This window comes from Myxocyprinus asiaticus, chromosome 43 (genome assembly GCF_019703515.2).
Source record: "Myxocyprinus asiaticus isolate MX2 ecotype Aquarium Trade chromosome 43, UBuf_Myxa_2, whole genome shotgun sequence".
Lineage (NCBI taxonomy): Eukaryota > Metazoa > Chordata > Actinopteri > Cypriniformes > Catostomidae > Myxocyprinus > Myxocyprinus asiaticus.
Window position 1 is genome coordinate 17381513 of NC_059386.1, and position 21279 is coordinate 17402791.

The 21279-nt window shown below is 38.1% G+C and overlaps 3 protein-coding genes across 5 annotated transcripts in view; 2 read left to right on the forward strand and 1 right to left on the reverse strand.

Annotated features, from left to right (window-relative positions):
* Positions 1-396: 396 nt before the first annotated feature.
* Positions 397-9774, forward strand: LOC127433196 (tricarboxylate transport protein A, mitochondrial). The gene is made up of 9 exons (XM_051684914.1): positions 397-757; positions 1329-1436; positions 1656-1755; positions 1842-1980; positions 3270-3354; positions 5416-5520; positions 5635-5750; positions 7692-7765; positions 7866-9774. The coding sequence occupies exons 1-9, from the start codon at positions 505-507 to the stop codon at positions 7978-7980; spliced, it is 1095 nt and encodes a 364-aa protein (XP_051540874.1). The 5' UTR covers positions 397-504; the 3' UTR covers positions 7981-9774.
* Positions 8977-18488, reverse strand: LOC127433195 (notchless protein homolog 1-like). Of its 2 annotated transcripts, none has more exons than XM_051684912.1 (13): positions 18423-18479; positions 18076-18216; positions 17549-17766; positions 16468-16547; positions 16295-16371; positions 16095-16192; positions 15740-15932; positions 14241-14376; positions 14064-14110; positions 13730-13932; positions 11124-11283; positions 10573-10643; positions 8977-10495 (listed from the first exon to the last, which is right to left on the reverse strand). In XM_051684912.1, the coding sequence occupies exons 1-13, from the start codon at positions 18450-18452 to the stop codon at positions 10483-10485; spliced, it is 1467 nt and encodes a 488-aa protein (XP_051540872.1). In that variant the 5' UTR covers positions 18453-18479; the 3' UTR covers positions 8977-10482. The 2 variants fall into 2 exon arrangements, with proteins under 2 accessions (XP_051540872.1, XP_051540873.1); XM_051684913.1 differs by having other exon boundaries at positions 8979-10495; positions 18418-18488.
* An 8-nt stretch (positions 18489-18496) lies between these two features.
* Positions 18497-21279, forward strand: part of ltn1 (listerin E3 ubiquitin protein ligase 1) — a 30730-nt gene continuing 27947 nt past the window's right edge. For both annotated transcript variants that reach the window (XM_051684915.1, XM_051684916.1), the window contains exons 1-2: positions 18497-18606; positions 20014-20220. In XM_051684915.1, the coding sequence (XP_051540875.1) occupies positions 18565-18606; positions 20014-20220 (249 nt within the window). In that variant the 5' untranslated portion in view covers positions 18497-18564. The remainder of the gene's footprint in view (positions 18607-20013; positions 20221-21279) is intronic.

Below are 21279 nucleotides of genomic sequence, written 5' to 3' on the forward strand. Positions count from 1 at the left end.
TAAGTGACTAATCAATTAAACAGATTCAAAAATATTTCTTCTTCTATTTTACATATTTTAGTTTTTAATCCTTAAATGTTTATCTTCATTTTTTAAATAATAATAATAAAAATAAAATAAAACAGATTTTCAGTGTGGTCTCAGGCTTTAAGCCCTGTTTTCTAGGAAACCTCCTTTCATCAAACATTTAAAATTATGTTTCAAAAGAAATAACCCAAGAAATGTGGGTGTGGTGGTCACACGATAATACAATTGGCTCTTTAATCTTATTAATATTAAATAAGATGAATAGCGTAACCAAATAATATAACGAACCAATGGCTGAGCTCGCTGCATGACCTCAATATTAAAATTCATGAGTCCCGCACCTCCACGCCTCAGAGTGGTCTGCCTGTGATTGTGTTGACTCCGTCTTATTGCGCAGACGCGTCGTCGTACTATATTGGGTAAAAGGACACATGTTCATGAATCTGATTTATTCACGGGTAAAAATATCAATAGAATATGTCGTCTTTGTACAAACCATTTTCTGTTTCGGAGTGGCCGTGTAAAGATGCGGTTTTGAAACGAGGATGCACATCGCAACAGCATCCCGCGGCGTTGACCCGGATTCCCTCCGCACCATGTTATGGAGCTGGCTGGGGCTCGACGCGGACTTTTACCCCAGTTCCCAACATTTATCCAGGTCAAAGAAATTTAGCGGCCGCCGCCATCGGAGGGAGAAGAAATACCCATCCGTGGAAAGCTATCTTGGCAGGTAAAATGTCCCGTTGTGTTAGAAGCAGACATGCGTTAATGTTTTGGTGGGTCACGCGATACCCTATTGTGCGCGAGCGCACAACAACAGTCATGAGTGACTATGTATCAGATGTCTAGAGGAGCCCTGTGCATGCATTTACATGCACGTCCCTTTCCATAACCCTTCCAAGTCCCATAGCACATTGTGGCTTCTACCATTATGTACTGTTTGTGCCAGTCCATGAACTGCATGTCTTTGGTGGGTCAGCCAAATGGTAGCTTCCCTTATGTACTGCTACGACTCACATATTAACACACAATGCAATGTGATTTACTAACATAAATGACAGTTTTTTTTTATTATAATCCACCATTGCTACTTTTACAACAACACCAATTTTGTTGCAGTGTTGTTGTGAATTGGTTGTTGTTAAAAATAAAATGACCTTGTATAAAACTAACTTGCCCTTGATTGAAGTAAGACAGCTGTACGCTTAGCAGAATCACATAGATAGCCACTGATGTCACCTAATGTTATTTAGCCACCCTGTTTTGCAATCATATTCACTGGTGATATTATTTTTACCCAGGTGGCATTGCAGGTGGCATTGAGATCTGCATCACCTTCCCTACGGAGTACGTGAAGACCCAGCTACAACTAGATGAAAGAGCAAACCCTCCTCGGTATAGAGGCATAGGTAAGGTACCCTGGAGTTAGGGCAAGCAAGTTTTATTAATCAGTTTGTCAGGAAACAAAAGTTGTGTTTGCAAGGTACCTTGATGCAATAAGTGCTTTTATGGAAGAGCTAACAGACTTGTCTATGTGGGTGCTTCTTGGCCAAAAAAAGCTGCATTGTAGACCAGACCTAATGTTATGTGAGATTAATGCAAGCATTTAAACCTGGTTCTTTGTGTAGGAGACTGTGTGAAGCTGACGGTGCAAGATCATGGATTGAGAGGTCTGTACAGAGGGCTTAGCTCGTTGCTCTATGGATCCATCCCCAAATCGGCAGTACGGTAAGAAACGTAGGGTTTCACATCTTTAGGCCGTGTTCATGGTGACCTTGATGTGTCTCACTGTTTTGTTTTTGATATAACGGCAGGTTTGGAATGTTTGAGGTCCTTAGTAACCCGATGAGAGATGCCACGGGTCGACTGGACAATAAAGGAAGTTTGCTGTGTGGGCTCGGAGCAGGAATAGCTGAGGCAGTGTTAGTGGTCTGCCCAATGGAGACAGTGAAGGTTGGACTGTTAACAGTTCTTTTTGCTGCATACAGCATGTTACTGAGAATAAATAGGACATTCTGGGACATCTGAAAATGACAAATGTTTTGTTAAAGGAATAGTTCACTCAAAATGGAAAAAATGCTGATGATTTACGCACCCTCAGGCCATCCAAGATGTATCTGACCTTCTTTCTTCATCAAAACAGGATTTAAGGTTTTGAGGAAAGTATCCAAGGTTTTTAGTTTCATCCACGCGACATCACGCGACAGCGATGGGAGGCATTGAGTGTTTACAAGAAGTGATTTTTTTTTTTTTAAAGTTAATAAAGTTTTAATTAGCGAATAGTTTTTCACTTCAGAAGACATTACTTAATCGACTGGAGTCGTGTAGATTACTTTGATGCTGACTAAGTGTGCTTTTTGGACCATCAAAAATTGGTGTCCATTCACTTGCATTGGATGAAGCTAAAAACCTGGGATACTTTCCTCAAAATCTTAAATCCTGTTCTGATGAAGAAAGGTCACATAAATTTTGGATGGCCTGAGGGTGAGTGAATTATCAGCAAATTTTCATTTTTGGGTAAACTATTCCTTTTAAAGGGATAGTTCACCCAAAAATGAAAATTCTCTCATAATTTACTCACTCTCAGGCCATCCAAGATGTGTATGACTTTCTTCAGCAGAACACAAAGATTTTTTGAAGAATATCTCAGCTTTTTAGGTCTTTACAATACAAGTGAATGGTGGTGAGATCTTTGTAGCTTCAAAAATCACATAATGGAAACATAAATGTAATCCATACAACTCCAGTGGTTAAATCCATATCTTCAGAAGCGATATGATAGGTGTGGGTGAGAAAGAGATCAATATTTAAGTCCTTTTTTACTATCAATCTTCACTTTCACTTTAAAATGTGAAACTAAAACTAAACAGGCACAACATGTGGCTTTCAGATGTGAAAGTGAAAGTGGAGATTTAGAGTAAAAAAGGACTTAAATATTGATCTCTTTCTAGCCCACACCTATCATATCGCTTCTGAAGATCTGGATTTTACCACCGGAGTTGTATGGATAAATTTTATGTTGCCTTTATGTGTTTTTTGGAGCTACAAACGTCTAGTCACCATTCACTTGCATTTTATGGACCTACAGAACTGAGATATTCTTCTTAAAATCTTTGTTTGTGTTCAGCAGAAGCAAGAAAGTAATACTCTTCTGGGAAGGCATGAGGGTGAGTAAATGACGAGAGAATCTTCATTTTTGGGTGAATTATCACTTTAAACTTTGCTGACTTGTTATATTTTAGGTAAAGTTCATTCATGACCAGTGCTCTCTGAGGCCACGCTACAGAGGGTTCTTCCATGGTGTGCGAGAAATTATCAGAGATCAAGGTACTGGAACTAGACACTGGGGTTAGGAATTCTTTCTTTCCCAAAATTACTTAAAAGATTGTTAACGGAGTCAAACAGGAACCGGAATAAATTCCTTAAAGATCACATGAAATGGCTTAAAGTTTTATTTCCCGTGTTGATGTATTTCCTATTATGATAGAGGACATATCAAAGGGGTCATACCTTTTTTTTTTTTAACAGTCAATAGGCTTTAGTTACATCACAGTCATGAACGATGATTTGCTAGCTACTAGCCGGTTGCAGGTGGTATTGGGGGAGGGACATTCTCATTACAGAGAGCATTTGATTGGCTAAAAATCTGTGTAGTGCAAAACAAGTCATCAGGATTTTTGGTCTTTTTTTCTTGGAAGAGAAATACTGTAAAGTTTAAATCTGTATATCTGCTAAAAGTTCATTTTGTCAGCTTTTTTATAAGTACATTAGTATATTACAGAGCCCCTTAGAGGACAGGGTGGGAATTTTTTTTGCTTTCCCTCGCAATAGTTTGCATTCCCTCACAATAAATTTACAATGATTTTACTAAAGAAACCATATTTTAACCATGAAATTCGTTATAATACAGGAACACAAAAATTATTGAAAACTATTTTGTTTTTTGGGGGATTTTATCCCCTTTTCTCATGCCCAATTCCCAGTGCTCACTAGGTCCTCGTGGTGGCGCAGTTGCTCATCTCAATCCGGGCGGCAGAGGACAAATCTCAGTTGCCTCTGCTTTTGAGACAGTCAGCCCTCGCATCTTATCACGTGGCTTGCTGGGGGCGTTACCGCTGAGACTTAGTGCGTGTGAAGGCTCACGTTATTCCCCACGATCTCCGCGCACAACTTACGCACTCCATCGAGAGCGATAACCACGCAAACCCATGTGACTCTACCCTCCCTAGCAACCTGGCCAATTTGGTTGCTTAGGAGGCCTGGTTGGAGTCACTCAGCACACCCTGGATTCTAACTCGCGACTCCAGGGGTGGTAGTCAGCGTCATTGCTCGCTGAGCTACCCAGGCCCCCATGATTATAATTTTTTTGTTGTTGGCAGAAACCATGTTGTTTTTTTAATAATACATTTTCATAATAATTATGAAAAATAACCTTGTTTTTTTGGTGGAAACCATGGTTTTAAAGGAATATTCCAGGTTCAGTACAAGTTAAGCTCATTCGACAGCATTTGTGGCATAATGATTCTTTAAAAAAAGCAAAAATCAAGGTTACAGTGTGGCACTTACAATAGAAGTGAGTGGGGCCAAATTTGGGAGTATAAACGGAAATGTGAATCTTATAATTTTATAAAAGCACTTACAATATAATGTTAAAACTCATTTATTATTTGAACTGTAAAATTGTTTAAATTGTCATTCACTTCCATTGTAAGTGCCTCACTGTAACCCAGATTTTTGCTTTTTTTAAAAAAGAGAGACGAGACAAAATAAATGTTTGTGGTAATCAACATTGTGCCACAAATGCTGTTGATTGAGCTTAACTTGTATTGAACCCAGAATATTCCTTTAATACAGTATACTGTATCCATATAGTAACTATGGTTTAACTATAGATTAACCATGTTTAATCTTGTGGTTACTATGGTTTTACTACAAATATTTGTAGTAAAATCTTAACCACAAAATTATAATTTTACTATGGATTCAATACGAATATCAAGGTTAAAATACTGTAGTAATACCATGGTAAACTGATTGCGAGGGAACGCAAAACTTATTGCGATGGAAAGAAACATTTATTACAAAGGAATGCAAAACGTATTGCGAAGGGAATGCAAAACTTATTGTGAGGGTATGCAAAACTATTTCAGAGAAAGAATTCCCACCCTGTCCTCTAAAAGGGGCTCTGTAGTATATACTGTAGATGGCTTCCAAGCTAATAAACATGGACTAAAAGTCACAAAACTCAAATTTTCATTTCATGCAGCATTTAAGATTCCCATCCATAGACACTCACAAATGTATGTATGAATACTCAAGTAATCACAGTTTTGCTGCATGTAAACTGCTTTTGAAACTGCAGTCTCAATGTCTACTCTGTGTTTGCAGGTTTTCGAGGGACATATCAAGGACTGACTGCTACACTTCTGAAACAGGGTAGCAACCAGGCTATACGATTTTATGTAATGAACTTGTTGCGCAACTGGTACAAAGGTGAGGATGAGATCACGTCACTTTACCATAATAATAAATGAATACATTTGTGAATTCAAAATAATGAATGAAAAAAATATTATGGACATCTGTTCATCTTGGCTTTATTTTCAGGTGATGATCCTGCTCGTGACATGCATCCATTGGTTACAGCATTGTTTGGTGCAACAGCCGGGGCGGCGAGTGTTTTTGGGAACACGCCGCTTGATGTGGTGAAGACTAGAATGCAGGTTAGCAGAGGCAAAAAAGGAACAAACTTGTCAAAAACAAAGAAATGTTCAGAACAAGTTAAGCTCAATTCATGGCATTTGTGGCATAATGTTGATTATCACAGAAAATGTTTTCAACTTATCCTTTGTTTATCAAAAAAAAAAAAAAAAAAAGCAAAAATAACAGTTTTACAGGCAATTACAACTGAAGTGAATTGGGCCAATCCATTAACTTTAAAATACAAACCGTTTCAAAAGTAAAGCCACAAGATGTAAACATTATACATGCTTACATGATTTTAGTCATATTACATCTCAGTTCTAAATTATTTTGGTGTGATGAAATTGCTTAGGGGGTTTTAAGGGTGTATGTTGTCGTTGTAATTTTGGATATAACTTAAAGCGTTTTCTTTTTTGTTTTTTTTCACACTAAAATCATGTTATCATGTATAATAATGTTTACGTCTTGTGGCAATACTTTTGAAGCCGTGTAGTTTTTGGGGGGAATTTTTCCCCTTTTTCTCCCAATTTGGAATGCCCAATTCCCAATGTGCTTTTAAGTCCTCATGGTCGCGTAGTGATTCGCCTCAGTCCGGGTGGCGGAGGACAAATCTCAGTTGCCTCCGCGTCTGAGACCACCATCTTATCACGTGGCTTGTTGAGTGCGTTGCCACGGAGACATAGTGCGTGTGGAGGCTTCACGCCATCCACCGCGGCAACCACGCTCAACTCATCACGCACCCCACCGAGAACGAACCACATTATAGCGACCACAATGAGGACCCCAGAACTACAATGTTTTTTTGTTTGTTTTTTTTTTAAATATATATATATATATATATATATATATATATAAAACGAGGGATGAGAGTCAAAAAATTTTTTTTGTGGTAATCAACATTATTGTTTTAGATTTATAAAACCATACGTACTCCAGAACCTGTGCTAACTTTCCTTTGTAAATCCCAGTTAGCGAAAGATTGTCTAAATCTTTGTCTTGTTTTAGTATAAAAATATCTAAACATCCTTTAAACAAGATTATAGTTAATTATAAATCATAATTGTATATTAAAATTGTCTTATTCTCAGAATTTGTTTTTGTGTATTAAGTATAAACCTAACCCAACTTATGACTCATAAGCTTGTTAGGGGTACACAATTTTTTTTTTTTTTTTTTTACATGGAGGAGTCAAGGTTTACATTTATAACAATATTAATGCTATAGTCATATACATTGTAAATCCACCAAAGGCTGAATAAGAGAAAACCTTTTTATAGCGCTTTGCTTGATGCTGCCCCCAGTCTGATCAGCTGCACGTGCGTGTGCTCCAAATGAACGTAACATAAGTTAAAACATGGAGACTTATATGAAAGACACCGGTAATATTTCCAGTGCAGTTGTACATTGTGATTGAAGCTTAACTTTATCCATCATGCATGTATACACCGGGTTAATCAGAACTGTGTTCTGCGCATGTTGATGAACGGTCTCCTTCTTTTTTTTAAATACCCATAATAAAGCATTAGTTATGTGATGAAGCGATCATTTTGACAGATTTTGCCAGATGTATTGTAATGATAGCACTGCTTATCTTGCATGGCTAGAGGGTGCGTGGTGCTCACACAGCGCTGGTTTAAGTGGTGAATGCAGATTATCAGATTTTGAAACGCAGCCTTTTGCTGTTTATCGCACAGTGCCATATTGCGTCAATCAGTCATGCAGCCTTAATAGATACCATACAGATCAAAGTCTGCAGGTTTTACTGAAAAAATTAATACCTATATTGGCTAACAGGTATTATGCAGTTTTCTTATTTTATCCTGTTATTTCTGAACATCTGGGTTATTTTAAATAAATTAAATTTAAATGTATTTTACATTTAAAATGAATGCTTAATGCTCATTTATATTTTAGTATAATTCCCATATATAAATAGATTTAATATTATTTATATATTTTAGGGTTTGGAGGCTCATCGCTACAAGAGCACAATGGACTGCGCTTTCCAGATCCTGAAGAACGAGGGCCCTCAAGCGTATGTTTTTCCTCCATAATTATTATAATATTTGTTTCAAAAGCCATACATGTTCTTTTCTTTTGCCTAAATCTTTTCCATCGCTTGTTTTGCATTACAGGTTCTACAAAGGCACAGTCCCACGACTGGGCCGGGTGTGTCTGGATGTAGCCATTGTCTTTGTTCTCTACGAGGAGATTGTGAAGCTACTGAACAACATCTGGAGAACAGACTGAAGATGGACTAGGCCAAAGTCTGCACAGAACTGATTTAGAACGAGACAGAGTGGACTATCCAAACACAGTTGGCCACGTCAATCAAGTTGAATGATCCTGACTCCAACCGTGACCTTTGGCCCGGAGGAATGGATTAAACTAGCCATCTGTGTCTGTATAGTTCAGCAGGAGATGTTGAAGACAGGCGCTTGAGTCATGGGAAGGAAACTCTTGCTTGTATTACGCACAATGAAAAGTGTATAATTAATTTACACTCTTCACTTTTGTAAAGTCATGCAAGTGTCTTTTCATCATCACGCTTTTATACAGAGTGTTGCGAGACAATCCTCTTATGTGGCATGAAAAAATGTAATAGCACAGACAAGTTAAAGGTACACAAACATATTGGTAACACGTTAAAATAAGGTTGTGTATGTTAACGCAATAGTTAAAGGAATAGTTCACCCAAAAATGAAAAATTCTCTCATCATTTACTCACCCTTATGCCATCTCAGATGTGTATGACTTTCTTCTGCAGAACAGAAACAAAGATTTTAGAAGAATATCTCAGCTCTGTAGGTCCATACAATGCAAGTGAATGGTGAACAGACCTTTGAAACTCCAAAAATCACATAAAGGCAACATAAAAGTAATCCATATGACACCAGTGGTTACATTTGTCTTCAGAAGCGATATGATAGATATGGGTGAGAAACAGATCGATATTTAAGTCCTTTTTTTTTTTTTTTTTTTACTATAAATTCTCCTCCCTGCCAATAGGTGGTGATATGCATGAAGAATGAACCAGAAGAACACTTAGGGGAGAAGAGTGCTTAACTGGAGTCTTATGGATTACTTTTATGATGATGCTTTTGGAGCTTCAAGGTCTGGCCACCATTCACTTGCATTGTATGGACCTACAGAATTGAATTATTCTACAAATCTTAATTTGTGTTCAGCTGAGGAAATTTATACACATCTGGGATGGCATGAGGGTGAGTAAATGATGAGAGAATTGTCATGTTTGGGTGAACTAATGAATGAAAAATTCAGCATTTATTAATGTGGTTAATTTCTACATACTAAAAACATTTTCTACATTAAAAGTCAGTGCATTCTGAACCAACAATAAACAATAGCACATTTAGAAAAGAACATTAACAAGTGAAGCAACAACATTGTTCATTGTTAGTTCATGATACCTAATGCATTAACTAATGTTATGCACATTAGTATTATCCAGGTAATACACATTTTCCTTTGTCCCAGTTTACATGTACAGTTAATGCTTTAGTTACACTAAAAATAGTACAGAAAATGGTTTAAATGTATTTTGTGGCTTTGTAAAAATTCAAATGGATCTAGCTGTTTTCATGCAACACAAAACTGGTTAAAGCCCAGACATTTGTGTTGAAAAAACTTGCATGCTTGAATGATATTGTCTGGTATTGTCACATACAAATCCAGGCCATTCAAGCCTTCTAAAGCCATCTGTCTATCTCAATTACTGAAGTCACTGAAACATGCCAAAGTGGGGACAGCTGAACCATTGCTGCTTTTTGCTATTTGTAATTGTAATTTTTTTTTTTTTTTTTTATAAGCAGAAAGCTGCTTTTAGTTGCACTGTTTTTATATTGAACTTTGTCGTTAACCTGAGTGTCTCCTAAAGGTTACCCATTCTGCCAAAGCAACTCATGCTAGTTATGCTATTGTTTTGTGTCAGATATGTAACCTGTGCTTCTTCAAAACACTCAAACAGATTGCTGAATTCACAAATTCAGTAAACTAAATAGGTAAAATTTTCTGTCCATGTGACCTTTTTTTGAGTGGATTTCCTGTTCTTTTGACCTTGACGAGTGAGGCTTCTATTGATAATTTGATCTGAACCCTTTGAATTCTGCTCTAAGATTCTAAACTTTAACGTCACAGATGTCTGAATAACATGTGGCTAAATGTGTTGTGTGATAACGACAGTCTTTGATGTTCTACAGTCCTTAATTCAAGATAAGAAAACCACACACAAACCACAGGTCCCATAAAATTCCTTTTACTGCTTGGTTAATGAGAAAACGTCTCTGCTGATGCAGTGCGATCCATTGTGACAATGCTGGTTATCGCTCAGTGCTGGAACAGACCCGGTTAACGCTGCCTGTATCACAGCATTAGGGATTAAGTTCATTACAAAGAGAGTGTGTGTAAAAAAGATTACATAGATTAGACTGGGTCAGTTTGGCTGCAAATTCTACAAGGCAATTGCTCATTTGAGTGAGTGACACTACATTTCATCAGACAAATAAAGGGAAGTCGCCATATTATTGTATTCTCTCCAACTACCCTGACAACATCAGAAAGCTCTATATATATCAGCTATTGTGAAGCTGTCCAAGCCATTTCGTTGAGCGATGAGGTTAAGGCTTCTTGCTCTGACGTAGCTGTCCATTGTCCAGTGGTGTGGGCCGTCAGTTGCACTGAGACACCTGATTGGCTGTAGCATGCAGAGCCAGGGGCTACTGGTTTCTGCTGTTACCTCCTCCATCTAAAGGGGTAAAAAGAGGATAAGACATACCAGGTGGCGTGACATACCACGTTGTGTGTGTGTGTGGGGTCGCTTACATTCTTAAACACTTGTCCTTCCCACCGCTGGCCACTCTCTGCCCATCAGGACTCCAGTCAACTGCAAAAACCTGAACAATACAAGATAACTAGATTTTTATATGTTCTGGAAAATAACGTAAGTGATGCTTGTGCAAAAATCATTGCAAGCATACCAGGGTGCTGCTATATTTTGCTTTATACAACAGTTCAACAAACATGTTAATATTGATTAAATTGCGTCTCAGACAAAAACTGGCCAGTCCGTGCATTTCTTTGCTGCCAACGAAAATAGCCCCAATCGAAGCCAAAGAATCAAGCACCACTCGCTCTCTGCACTGCTCTCATACTATGGTTTTGAACTAGTGGTTTTTCATTTGTAAGCGAAGCACTGTTTTGAACGAATCATTCTCATCAGGGACTAAAAACTAAATGTTTTTCATTTTGGTTCGTAACCGGTTAGAATGAAATAAAAGAACGGTTCCTAACGTTCTATTTAAAATGGCAGTATGCCGTACTGGATACTCCACATAAATCACCCTCATGCCAGTTTCAGTGTTGCCAGATCTTACCTCATCAGCATGGCCTGGCAGATCAACGTTCAGTTTGCCTGTCTTGATGTCCCACACCTTCAGTGTGCTATCACTGCTGCCACTCACCAGCAGACGGCTGTCTGCCGACCACGCCACCTGGTACACAGGCCCGACATGACCGCGCAATGATGTCAGATACCTGGACAACACAAAAGACAACAGATTAGGATCTTAAAGCTCTTATACAACTTTACTGGTCTAGAAAAAACTTTGACTTAGCATGATATGTTTCATTTTCATGGGTTGTTTTTTCTGTTCAAGAAAATGCCATGTGCCAGTACACAAAACATGCCAATGCTGATATTACTTGAGTGCCCCCCAGTGTACACTACTGGAAATACAGTTTGTGTACTAATGAGGGTTCCATCTAATCATGAGACCTAAGTTTTTTTTCAGAATGGAATACTAACATACTGCTTGCTGCATACTTCCAAGTATATACTGTATATGGCCTACTATTATCTAAAAAAAGTATGTGAAATATTATGCAGTAGTATACTCCATTGTGTTTTGTTTTTTGTTGTGCGTTTAATGTGTTCAATGCCATACAGTTATCTCGGAAATAAATACAGCTATTTTGCATTTTTAAGTCTTTTGGCAGTCCAATTAAATAATGAGTCAAGAAGAGAAAAAAATTATTGTGGTTGAGCTCACTTCCAATTAATTTATCAGACAAGAAATGGACAGTGAAGTGCATTGTATTGTTGGATACAGTATCCAGCACAGTATGCTAGAGGTCGACCGATAGTGGATTTTACTGATACCAATAACTAAGTTGGTTAGTACCTGCTGATAACCGATTAATCAACCGATAGTTTTTAAAATGGATACTATTGAATGAAAAAAATAACACAAAGTAAAAAAGTGCTGAACTTTATCACAAAAATAAACAGTACTGACTGAACCATGAAAATGTATTGTAGTTTTTTTAATGAAATAAATATATAAATATTAATATATATTAACTAATATTTTAATTTTAAAGTCAGCTGATTTTTAAATTGACGTTGTTTCCTTACTCCACAAGAGGGCACAATAAATACATAAACCATTCAGCACTGTTATATTATTGCATAGAACATTCCTATCCTGGCTGTTATAAAAAGAGCATTTCATTTTCAACTGTGCATAAAATAAATTAATAAAAAGTTTTAGTCAGTCCAAATTCTCAAATGTTTAGTCAAAAATAAAATGAAGGGGGAAAATGCTTCAATAGACTGTTCACTTGGTTTTACACTTGCACTGATTCCTACTACTCCAGACTCAAGCTTCATAATAACAGCGAAATGCCACATTGTTTTTTATTCAGTACAGTTGTATGTAGTTTAGAAATATTCACAGATAGCAGTGGTATTCGGCTGAACTCGGTGGTGAAGTGGCTCAGACTACGAGCCCAGTCCACGTGCTGTTCAAACAGACGCAACACAACAGACTGGAACCAAACGGATCTCGAGACACATTTCCAAGCTGAACATCTTTCCTGACAAAGCATTTAAACAACTCAGTGCTTAATCTGAGAAACGCTTATAAGAGTGCAAGACGCAATGGCCAAAGACCTCCACCAACTGTAAAGGGCTGTTCACACCGAACGCTTTTGCAACCATCCGTTTGTTTTTCTATGTAAACGCGCACAAGACGAACATCTTTTGTTTCACGTGCTTTCTGTTAAACTGTATTTGTTGCGTTGTGTCTGGCCTTTTTTTGCGCAAGAATGTGATCGACCTGAAGTCATCGTATTACAATGAGGATAACATTTTTTAACTGAAATCAGATGCATTTCTCTCAGCTGCATGAAGATATTAATTTGCTTTCTCACATCACTTTAAATATGCAACTTAGCTGGTTAACGAATGCATAAACGTGACCAGCTGGATATAAACTAATGCAAATAGATGATAACAGATGGTAACAATTGTGACATTTAAACATTTGGGTCGGACTTGCGTGTATTTTTGTCACTTGATTGAGGTTAGCTTTAATGTTAGCGTCCTCTCAGCCTTGCCGGCAAACATACTGCTGTTCTCTAATAATGCAGCATCTAGTCAACAAATTAATGACTTTATAATGATATGACAACGTGTACTGTATACATACCTTTTCATTGTTGATGTTTTAAATCTGCATCTGAAGCACTCCATGCCGAGTGTAGTCTCACGTGTCAAAACAAACACTGCAGACATCAGTGAAGTGATTTATTTCGCCTCTAGAGGCCACTCTCATACTGTATAATGACAGCGGACCCTTCCCAGCCGCTCCAGCACCGGACGCAACGGGGAAAAACTATCGGTGTGGATTTTTGCCGATAACCGATAGTTCCAGAAATCTGTTAACGGTGCCGATTAATCGGCAAAACCGATATATCAGTCTACATCTATGCACATATACTAGGTCGTCCAAGTATTTTAAGGATACAAAAAATTAGCATACTACGCATTGTATCCATACTATGTACTGTAGAAATGGTAAGAGTATTATGGCAGTATGCTACACCGAACAGAGGCAAAATAAAAAATCATTTGACCAAAAAAAAATAAAAAACAAAACAAAAATTTCAAAAAATTCATTGTGTGTGACGACTTTCTTACTTTCCGGTCTTTCCATCCCAGATCTTGATTGATTTATCGAATGAAGCGCTGGCTATCAGTCTTGTGTCCGGCGAGAAAAGCACCTCGTTGACCAGCGCTTGATGACCCGTCAAACGGGCCACTGGCTTCTTCTCCTCTGCTGGGTTCCATAAAAACATTGTGAAGTCGTCTGATCCTGACACCAGCCTCTCATGACTCTCACCCTAAAGAGATTTTAAAAATGGCGTTCACATGTTTCTCTTTCATTAGACAATAATTTTTATATTCAGTTCTATACATACAGTAAATCCCATCTATCACAGGTTGATACTGTATACAAACAGGTCACACTCACTCTGATGTTGTTGTAGCGCTTTAAAGCTTTCTCCTTAATTTCTTCCACTGTAGGAGCCAGAAGCATTCACGTTTACAAAAATGATCCACGTAACATTGATAAAACACAAACGATAAATCAATCTGTTTGTGTTGCTAAAACAATAGCAGCTGTTGTGTGAAGAGTGTGTGATCTTACAAGAGCCACTGAGATCCTGAGGATTTATGGTGGCAGTCGCTGGCTCAAATGCTCCAGTGCGCAGAACATAGTCGGTGCTGAGGGCCAATGTGTTGACCCAGTGAGCGTGACCTTGCAGAGTACGGCACTGAACTCCCTATAGCAAGAATAAGAAAAAAGCCTATTTAAGCTGACATTTAAATATTTTAACAATAAGAACCATACAGGGTGATGTATTCCCTTTTAAAAAAATGGGTAGTTCCTAGTCTGGATACTGATTGGTCAATTCAGCATTCCAGCCATGCTAAAATACACGGTATAGTAACAGCTGACAAATATAATATAGCAGGCCTCTCTACTTAATTAGCAAGTCAAAGTAAATTCACTGTGTAAATATGAATACTACTACTAAGTAAATATCAAAGGTTTCAGTGCATTTTGTGCATTATTATGATGGATTGACAAAGCCGACAAACTGTTAAGGGCGTCACACATCAGACGTGTCTGGCGGACGACATGGCTCGTTCCAAAATTTGAAACAATTTTTTTTATGAATGTCTGCACAGCGCCGCTGCCGCACGCTGTCTGACAGCGGTGCCCAACTACAACTCCGGACAAAGGACAAAGATTATTTACTCTAGCCATCATTGGATGATATATTGTGTTTCTTTCATATAGCTTACACAATGTATTTTCAGTTACAAGTATGTTGTTTTGTGGTTTGACAGCTTGAATGAAACCCATTCAATGCTACAAAGAGAAATTGCATAATTAACGTCGCCATTTCTAATCGTTCAGTTTGCGCAGTTACACCAGTTTCAATCACTAACCTGCAAACTCATCAACGTCAATCTGTTCACTCTTGAAAAAGGTAAAAACCGTGGCAACTTTTGTGTACCGTCTGCCACCTGAACCGCATAGACGTGCCTTGTGTATGATACCTGTACCGTGTCCTACCCACGACGTGGCCCTTCTCATCCGGTGTGCGACTGCCTTTATTCTACAAACTTGGTTTGGGGTTTTTTCAAAATTCCGAGATTTCTAACACTAACTCCTACTAGAGCTTTCAAGCTACATCCACCAAACCTAGCACAGACCTTCAGACTGTTCTGGAATAGTGTGCTATTTCTTTTCTAACTGATCAGACTTATGGCTTTCGCACAGCGGATGATTAAAAATTGGAGAAATTTCATAGACTCACTTTGATGGATTGCTCAAACAGGCCAACGGAATGCTAATTAATTCAAAACTCCAACTGTCAAACAATTCAAATGTAAACAAACCCCCAAAGGGCCTTTGATCTGCTTTAAGTTGCTCTCTCTCCATCTATCTAGCTGCCGGTTTATCTTACCGTAATGTCTGTACAATCAATCTTCAAACTTTTTAAACTTTCAGACAAGGCTTTGTCAAGCCAACATCAAAGACTGTCTTGACAAACTCTACCTTTCTGGTTCATAAACAAACATGCTTTGATTCATTTACACATTCATGAGGGAAAACATTTCATTTTCATCTCTTACATCTTTGGCTCTCCAGACTTTAATGGTTCTGTCCTGAGATGAGGTGTAGAGGAGTCCATCTCCTCCCCATTTCACACACGTCACAGACTGCATGTGGCCGGTCAGGATCTTGTCACAGCGACCCAAAACTGTGTCCCATATCCGAACTGAGCCGTCTTTAGAGGAGCTAGCCAAATACCGACACTCTGGGTTCCTGTAATGGTGTGAGAATTTAGATGATCAACCTTTACGCTATAAACACTTTTACTGTAAACTCACTGTAGCACTTCATGAACAAAAAGACAAGCATTAAGACTTTGATTACAAGGCCTGATCTACACAGCAAAGAAAAGATGTTGTATCTTTCTAAGCTCACATGTGCAGAGGTTCCCAGCACAGCCAGGTGATCCACTTTGTATGTCCCATCAAAGCCTTCCCTGTCTGACTTCCTGTGACTGGATCCCACAGGAAGATCTACAGAGATCACAGCAGATATAAAACAACATATTAGACCTAAAGACCCTCCTGATAGCATACTGGAATGGCAGTGACTTCTAATGAACACAATATGCTCACCTGACTGTTTTTGCACCCTGATGCTAACTTCTTGCCATCTGGAGACCAGGCAATGGATAAAACCCAGTGTGTGTGGCCTTGACAAAAACATGTTTAACAGAATGTCAGGTACATCGTTTAAAGAACAGACACACTGTATTGGATACCTCTTAGAAAATGTGCAGTGAAATGACCTCTAGCAGTGTGGTGTGGAGTTTCTGTACTCAGATCCCAGAACCTCACAGTCGTGTCCCCAGATCCACTGGCCAGATATCTGAGAAACAACACCACACACAAAAACATCTAATTCTGGCATTCTGTTCAGGGACTAAAAATGAATTGTTTTTCATTTCGGTTCGTTCTGAGCAAAAACTGTATTTTTTCGTTCCGCTTCAGAAGTTCCGCAGCCTCCTTTCCAAAAGGTTACCAGTTAGAACTAAATAAAAGAACGGTTAATAACGTTCTTTTTTAAATGACAATACTCTGCTCTAAGAGGTGGGTGAAATACCAATTGTAGTGTTGCCAGATCTCACAAGAGAAACACGCAACATGGTCTGGAAAAACAAGCCCAAAATAATCCACTTGCCTCACCAAAATAATCAAAAATAAGCAATACATTTTTTTTTCCTGTGTGGTGGATTTATCGGCATAGAAATCATAACAAGCAGTTAATTAACAGGTTAAGTATAATTTTAATTACAGATCTGCTTCTCAGTCAAACCCGGCAGCATCAAATCTGTATTAATGCACCATATCTAACAATAATTCAGTGAAGAATTGGAAACAACTGAGAAATGTACTTTTTACCTCCAATAATGTTTTGCTTGTATGTGGATTAGACATGCATGCATATGTAGTAATTATACATAGTTGTTAAAAAGGTCTTCATTCAGAGAATGCTTCATCCACAATGGGTAATTAGGCAAAGATATGTGTGATGCAGCAGTTTCCTTCAAGATCAAAGCACGTTTCATTTATTTTGGGCAACATGAAGTGGTGCAGTTCCAAAAATTTACTGTGATAGTTTCATGAAAAAAATAATCAGAAAAAAAAATGTATGTTTATAACCAGCATTTAAAAATAAAGTTTTCACTCCGGAACAATTGAAAATATCTTTGTTCCAGTTTTCGGATACGTTCTGTTAAAATTTTTGTTTGTTTTCCGTTCCTTGAACAGTTTTTAGTCCCTGTTTCTGTTGCATAAACCTAAATAAACATGATATTTATACATATAAAGCAATTTGTAAAATGTTCAAGTGTTCAGTGAGCAACTCACTTCCCCGTCGGGCTGAATGCTACAGAGATAACCGCCTCTGTGTGGCCCTCTAAAGAGCTGGTGCATCGAGCTACGGCCCGCACACGGAACACAGCCTGCGGCTGGTACACCACAGCAAGCACCTGCTCCGTCTCCAGCCCCAGAGTCTGCACACAAGTACCCAAAGAGGACACCACCTCTGAATCCTTCACAAAGAACAGGAATGGCACAGGCTCCTCCTGTATCCAGACAAAAAGAGACAGATTAATATATATATATATATATATATATATATATATATATATACATATATATATACACATCACATCATTTAACATATAATAATTAGTTTCATACATAATAGTCAGGAATCTAGCTATCATACATAAGCTAGTCAGGAGATCTGGAAGCATATACATGCATATCAATTTTTAGATAGTCTTTAAATATTCTGATATTCTATTTGGCACCCAAACTGCATATAGTCCAGGACATCATGGGATCTGAGAGCTGGATGAATAACATAATTCCTGTCCTTATATCCCTACCTTCTGTAAGAGTGCATTGCAGACCAGCTGCAGTTTATCCGGGCTGATGTCCAGTGGCACATCAAAGGGAGATCCGAGTACCTCACCGCTCTCATCCTGGAGCTGGATCAACACACGTTCCACGTCGCCGCTCATTCTTCCCTTTAAAGATAGAAATGTACATTTTGACAACAGCGCGTGAGGCATAAACAACTTGGGGAAAACACGAACTGCATGCCAAGTCAGTTTCAACTGTGAAATAATGATCTGTCAGTAGACAAAAACATTACAAACTGAAGAAATAAACAGGAATGTCACATTTATACAAAAAAAGAGACAAATAGCATTGAAAAACGAAAATACCTCACTTTACTGATCAAAGCAGGTGGTTCACGCATGTAACTTACAGTCCTGAGGCGCACACAAAAGCGTGCGTGAGTGACGTAATAATTGTGCGCCATTAGTGTGACTGTACTAACAGAAGTCGGAAAACGCTTTTCCGACTCCAGCATGGGTGGCAAAAATAAACAGAGAACGAAAGGAAATGTGCGGGTAAGACAAGTGAACGTTTCTCGAATTGTAGCCGGTTTATATCTACAGGCCAAACAATTAAATAATAGATTAGTGAGCTGAACACTTGTCTTTATAAATGGCTTGTGTTGTGTTGATAAAATGATAAACTATACGATACAGAAATAATATAGATGTATTCACTCTCATTTATTTTAAAAGTATGATTGTTTTATCGTTTGTGGAACAGTGGATCCTAGTCAAGCTTTTTTATTGTGTACGTCACACGTTCGTGACGTCACGTGTTTGTTGCGTAATGAGGCAGAAAGTGCATAAATGAAGTAACCTGAATATACACACTGTTGGCCAGAAGTTTGGAATAATGTACAGATTTAGCTGTTTCGGAAGGAAATTGGTACTTTAATTCACCAAAGTGACATTCAGCTGATCACAAAGTAGAGTCAGAACATGACTGATGTAAAAAACAGCACCATCACTCCATTTAATAATAATAATAATTGTATTTATTTATCACACATTATACATTTGCACATATACAGTGAAATTCTTTTTTTAATATCAAACACAGCTGAAAGCTATTTGGTTCATTAAATGAAGCTTAACATTGTCTATGTGTTTGTTTTTGAGTTGCCACAGTATGCAATAGACTGGCATGTCTTAAGGTCAATATTAGGTCAAAAATGGCAAAAAAGAAACGGCTTTCTCTAGAAACTAAACAAGAGGATAAGTGCATCAGAGTCTCTAGTTTGAGAAATAGATGCCTCACATGTCCTCAGTTGACAGCTTCATTGAATTCTACCCGCTCAACACCAGTTTCATGTACAACAGTAAAGAGAAGACTCAGGGGTGCAGGCCTTATGGGAACAATTGCAAAGAAAAAAACACTTTTGAAACAGAAAACCAAAAAGAAAAGGTTAGAGTGGGCAAAGAAACACAGACATTAGACAACAGATAATTGGAAAAGTGTGTTATGGATCTTAACCCCATTGAGCTTTTGTGGGATCAGCTAGACTGTAAGGTGGTGAGAAGTGCCCGACAAGACAACCACATCTATGGCAAGTGCTACAGGAAGCGTGGGGTGAAATGTCACCTGAGTATCTGGACAAACTGACAGCTAGAAGCCAAGGATCTGCAAAGCTGTCGTTGCTGCATGTGGAGGATTTTTTGATGAGAACTATTTGAAGAAGTTCGGGAAGTTTTTTTATGTCCTGACTCTACATTGTGATCAATTGAATGCCACTTTGGTGAATAAAAGTATCAAATTCATTCCATAAGAGCAAAATCTGTACATTATTCTAAACGTTTGGCTGCCAGTGTGTGTATATATATACTGTAACAAAGTATTTTAGGGCTTGATGGGTATACAATCTGTGCACAGGTTAGAGATGAGATGGATGTGTAATAATAACAGCTGTTTCTCTCTTTCAGCCATCCAGCAGTGGCAGGGCTGCTGATCTGTTGGCCAGGGAGAGCGGTGTCGTACCTGGGTTTGTTGGATTTGGTGTTTCGACCTCCAGTGATCCAGGATATGTACCTGCTGTCCAAGGAGCTGAAGAGATAGACAATCTAGTTGATGCAGACTTTCGCCTGGTTTTGCGGAAGTTGTCTAAGAGAGATGCAGTTACTAAATTAAAGGTATGATTGCTGCAATCTGAACTCCATCTCAGTGTCCACTGTTTATGAATGAGCGTTTATTTTTAGGACAATTTTAGAGGTTTGATGAGTGAGCAATGTCAGGGTAATCTCTGGTAAGCACATATTTTGTTGGTATGGAAGAGTATTTACAAATGAACACATTGGCTTTCATATGAATTTATTTTGTGAACATGTTAAGTAGCAGTATGGTCATCCTTTTTCTCAGCTGGGGATTTTGTTGGTACCAGTGAATGTCCTCTAGAGAAGGCCATAAGAATTGGTTTGGTCTGACATGATGGATGTTACAAAATAACTCCTGCCAGAGTGATCAGCACCCTTACACAAAGCGGAATTGTTTTTAATGATCTTATTATGTGAGAAGAAAGACCATGGAGCGATATCTGCCATTTCATATTTATAAACAGGAAAACATTACAATATGTTACAAAAACGTAATGTAATTTATACATCTACAAAATAGTTTATGTAAATAACAAAGTGGTTCACTTATTTGTTGCAGTAATATTCAATAATTAGGTTACTCAGTAGTACTTGAATGACCCATTAATGCTGGTTAAAGTAATAGTTCACCCAAAAATAAAAACATTCTCTCATCATTTACTCACCCTCATGTCATCCCAGATGTGTATGACTTTGTCTTCTGCTGAACACAAAGATTTTTAGAAGAATATCTCAGCTCTGTAGATCCATATAATGCAAGTGAATGATAACCAAAACGTTGAATCTCCAAAAAGCACATTAACACAGCATAAAAGAAATCCATAAAACTCCAGCGATTTAATCCATGTCTTCAGAAGAATCAGGATGCTAGATGGTGCTAGCAAGTGTAATCGAGCTTGTAATCATGATTGCCAAGGAGACTGCAGATGTCAAGATTTATAGTGAAAAATTTGTTTTGGTCTGGTCGCAACAAAAACCGTTTGGATAGCTTCAGAAGACATGGATTAAAGAGCTGTACTCTTATGGATTACTTTTATGCAGCATTTATATGCTTTTTGGAGCTTCAAAGTTTTGATCACTGTTTAATTGCATTGTATG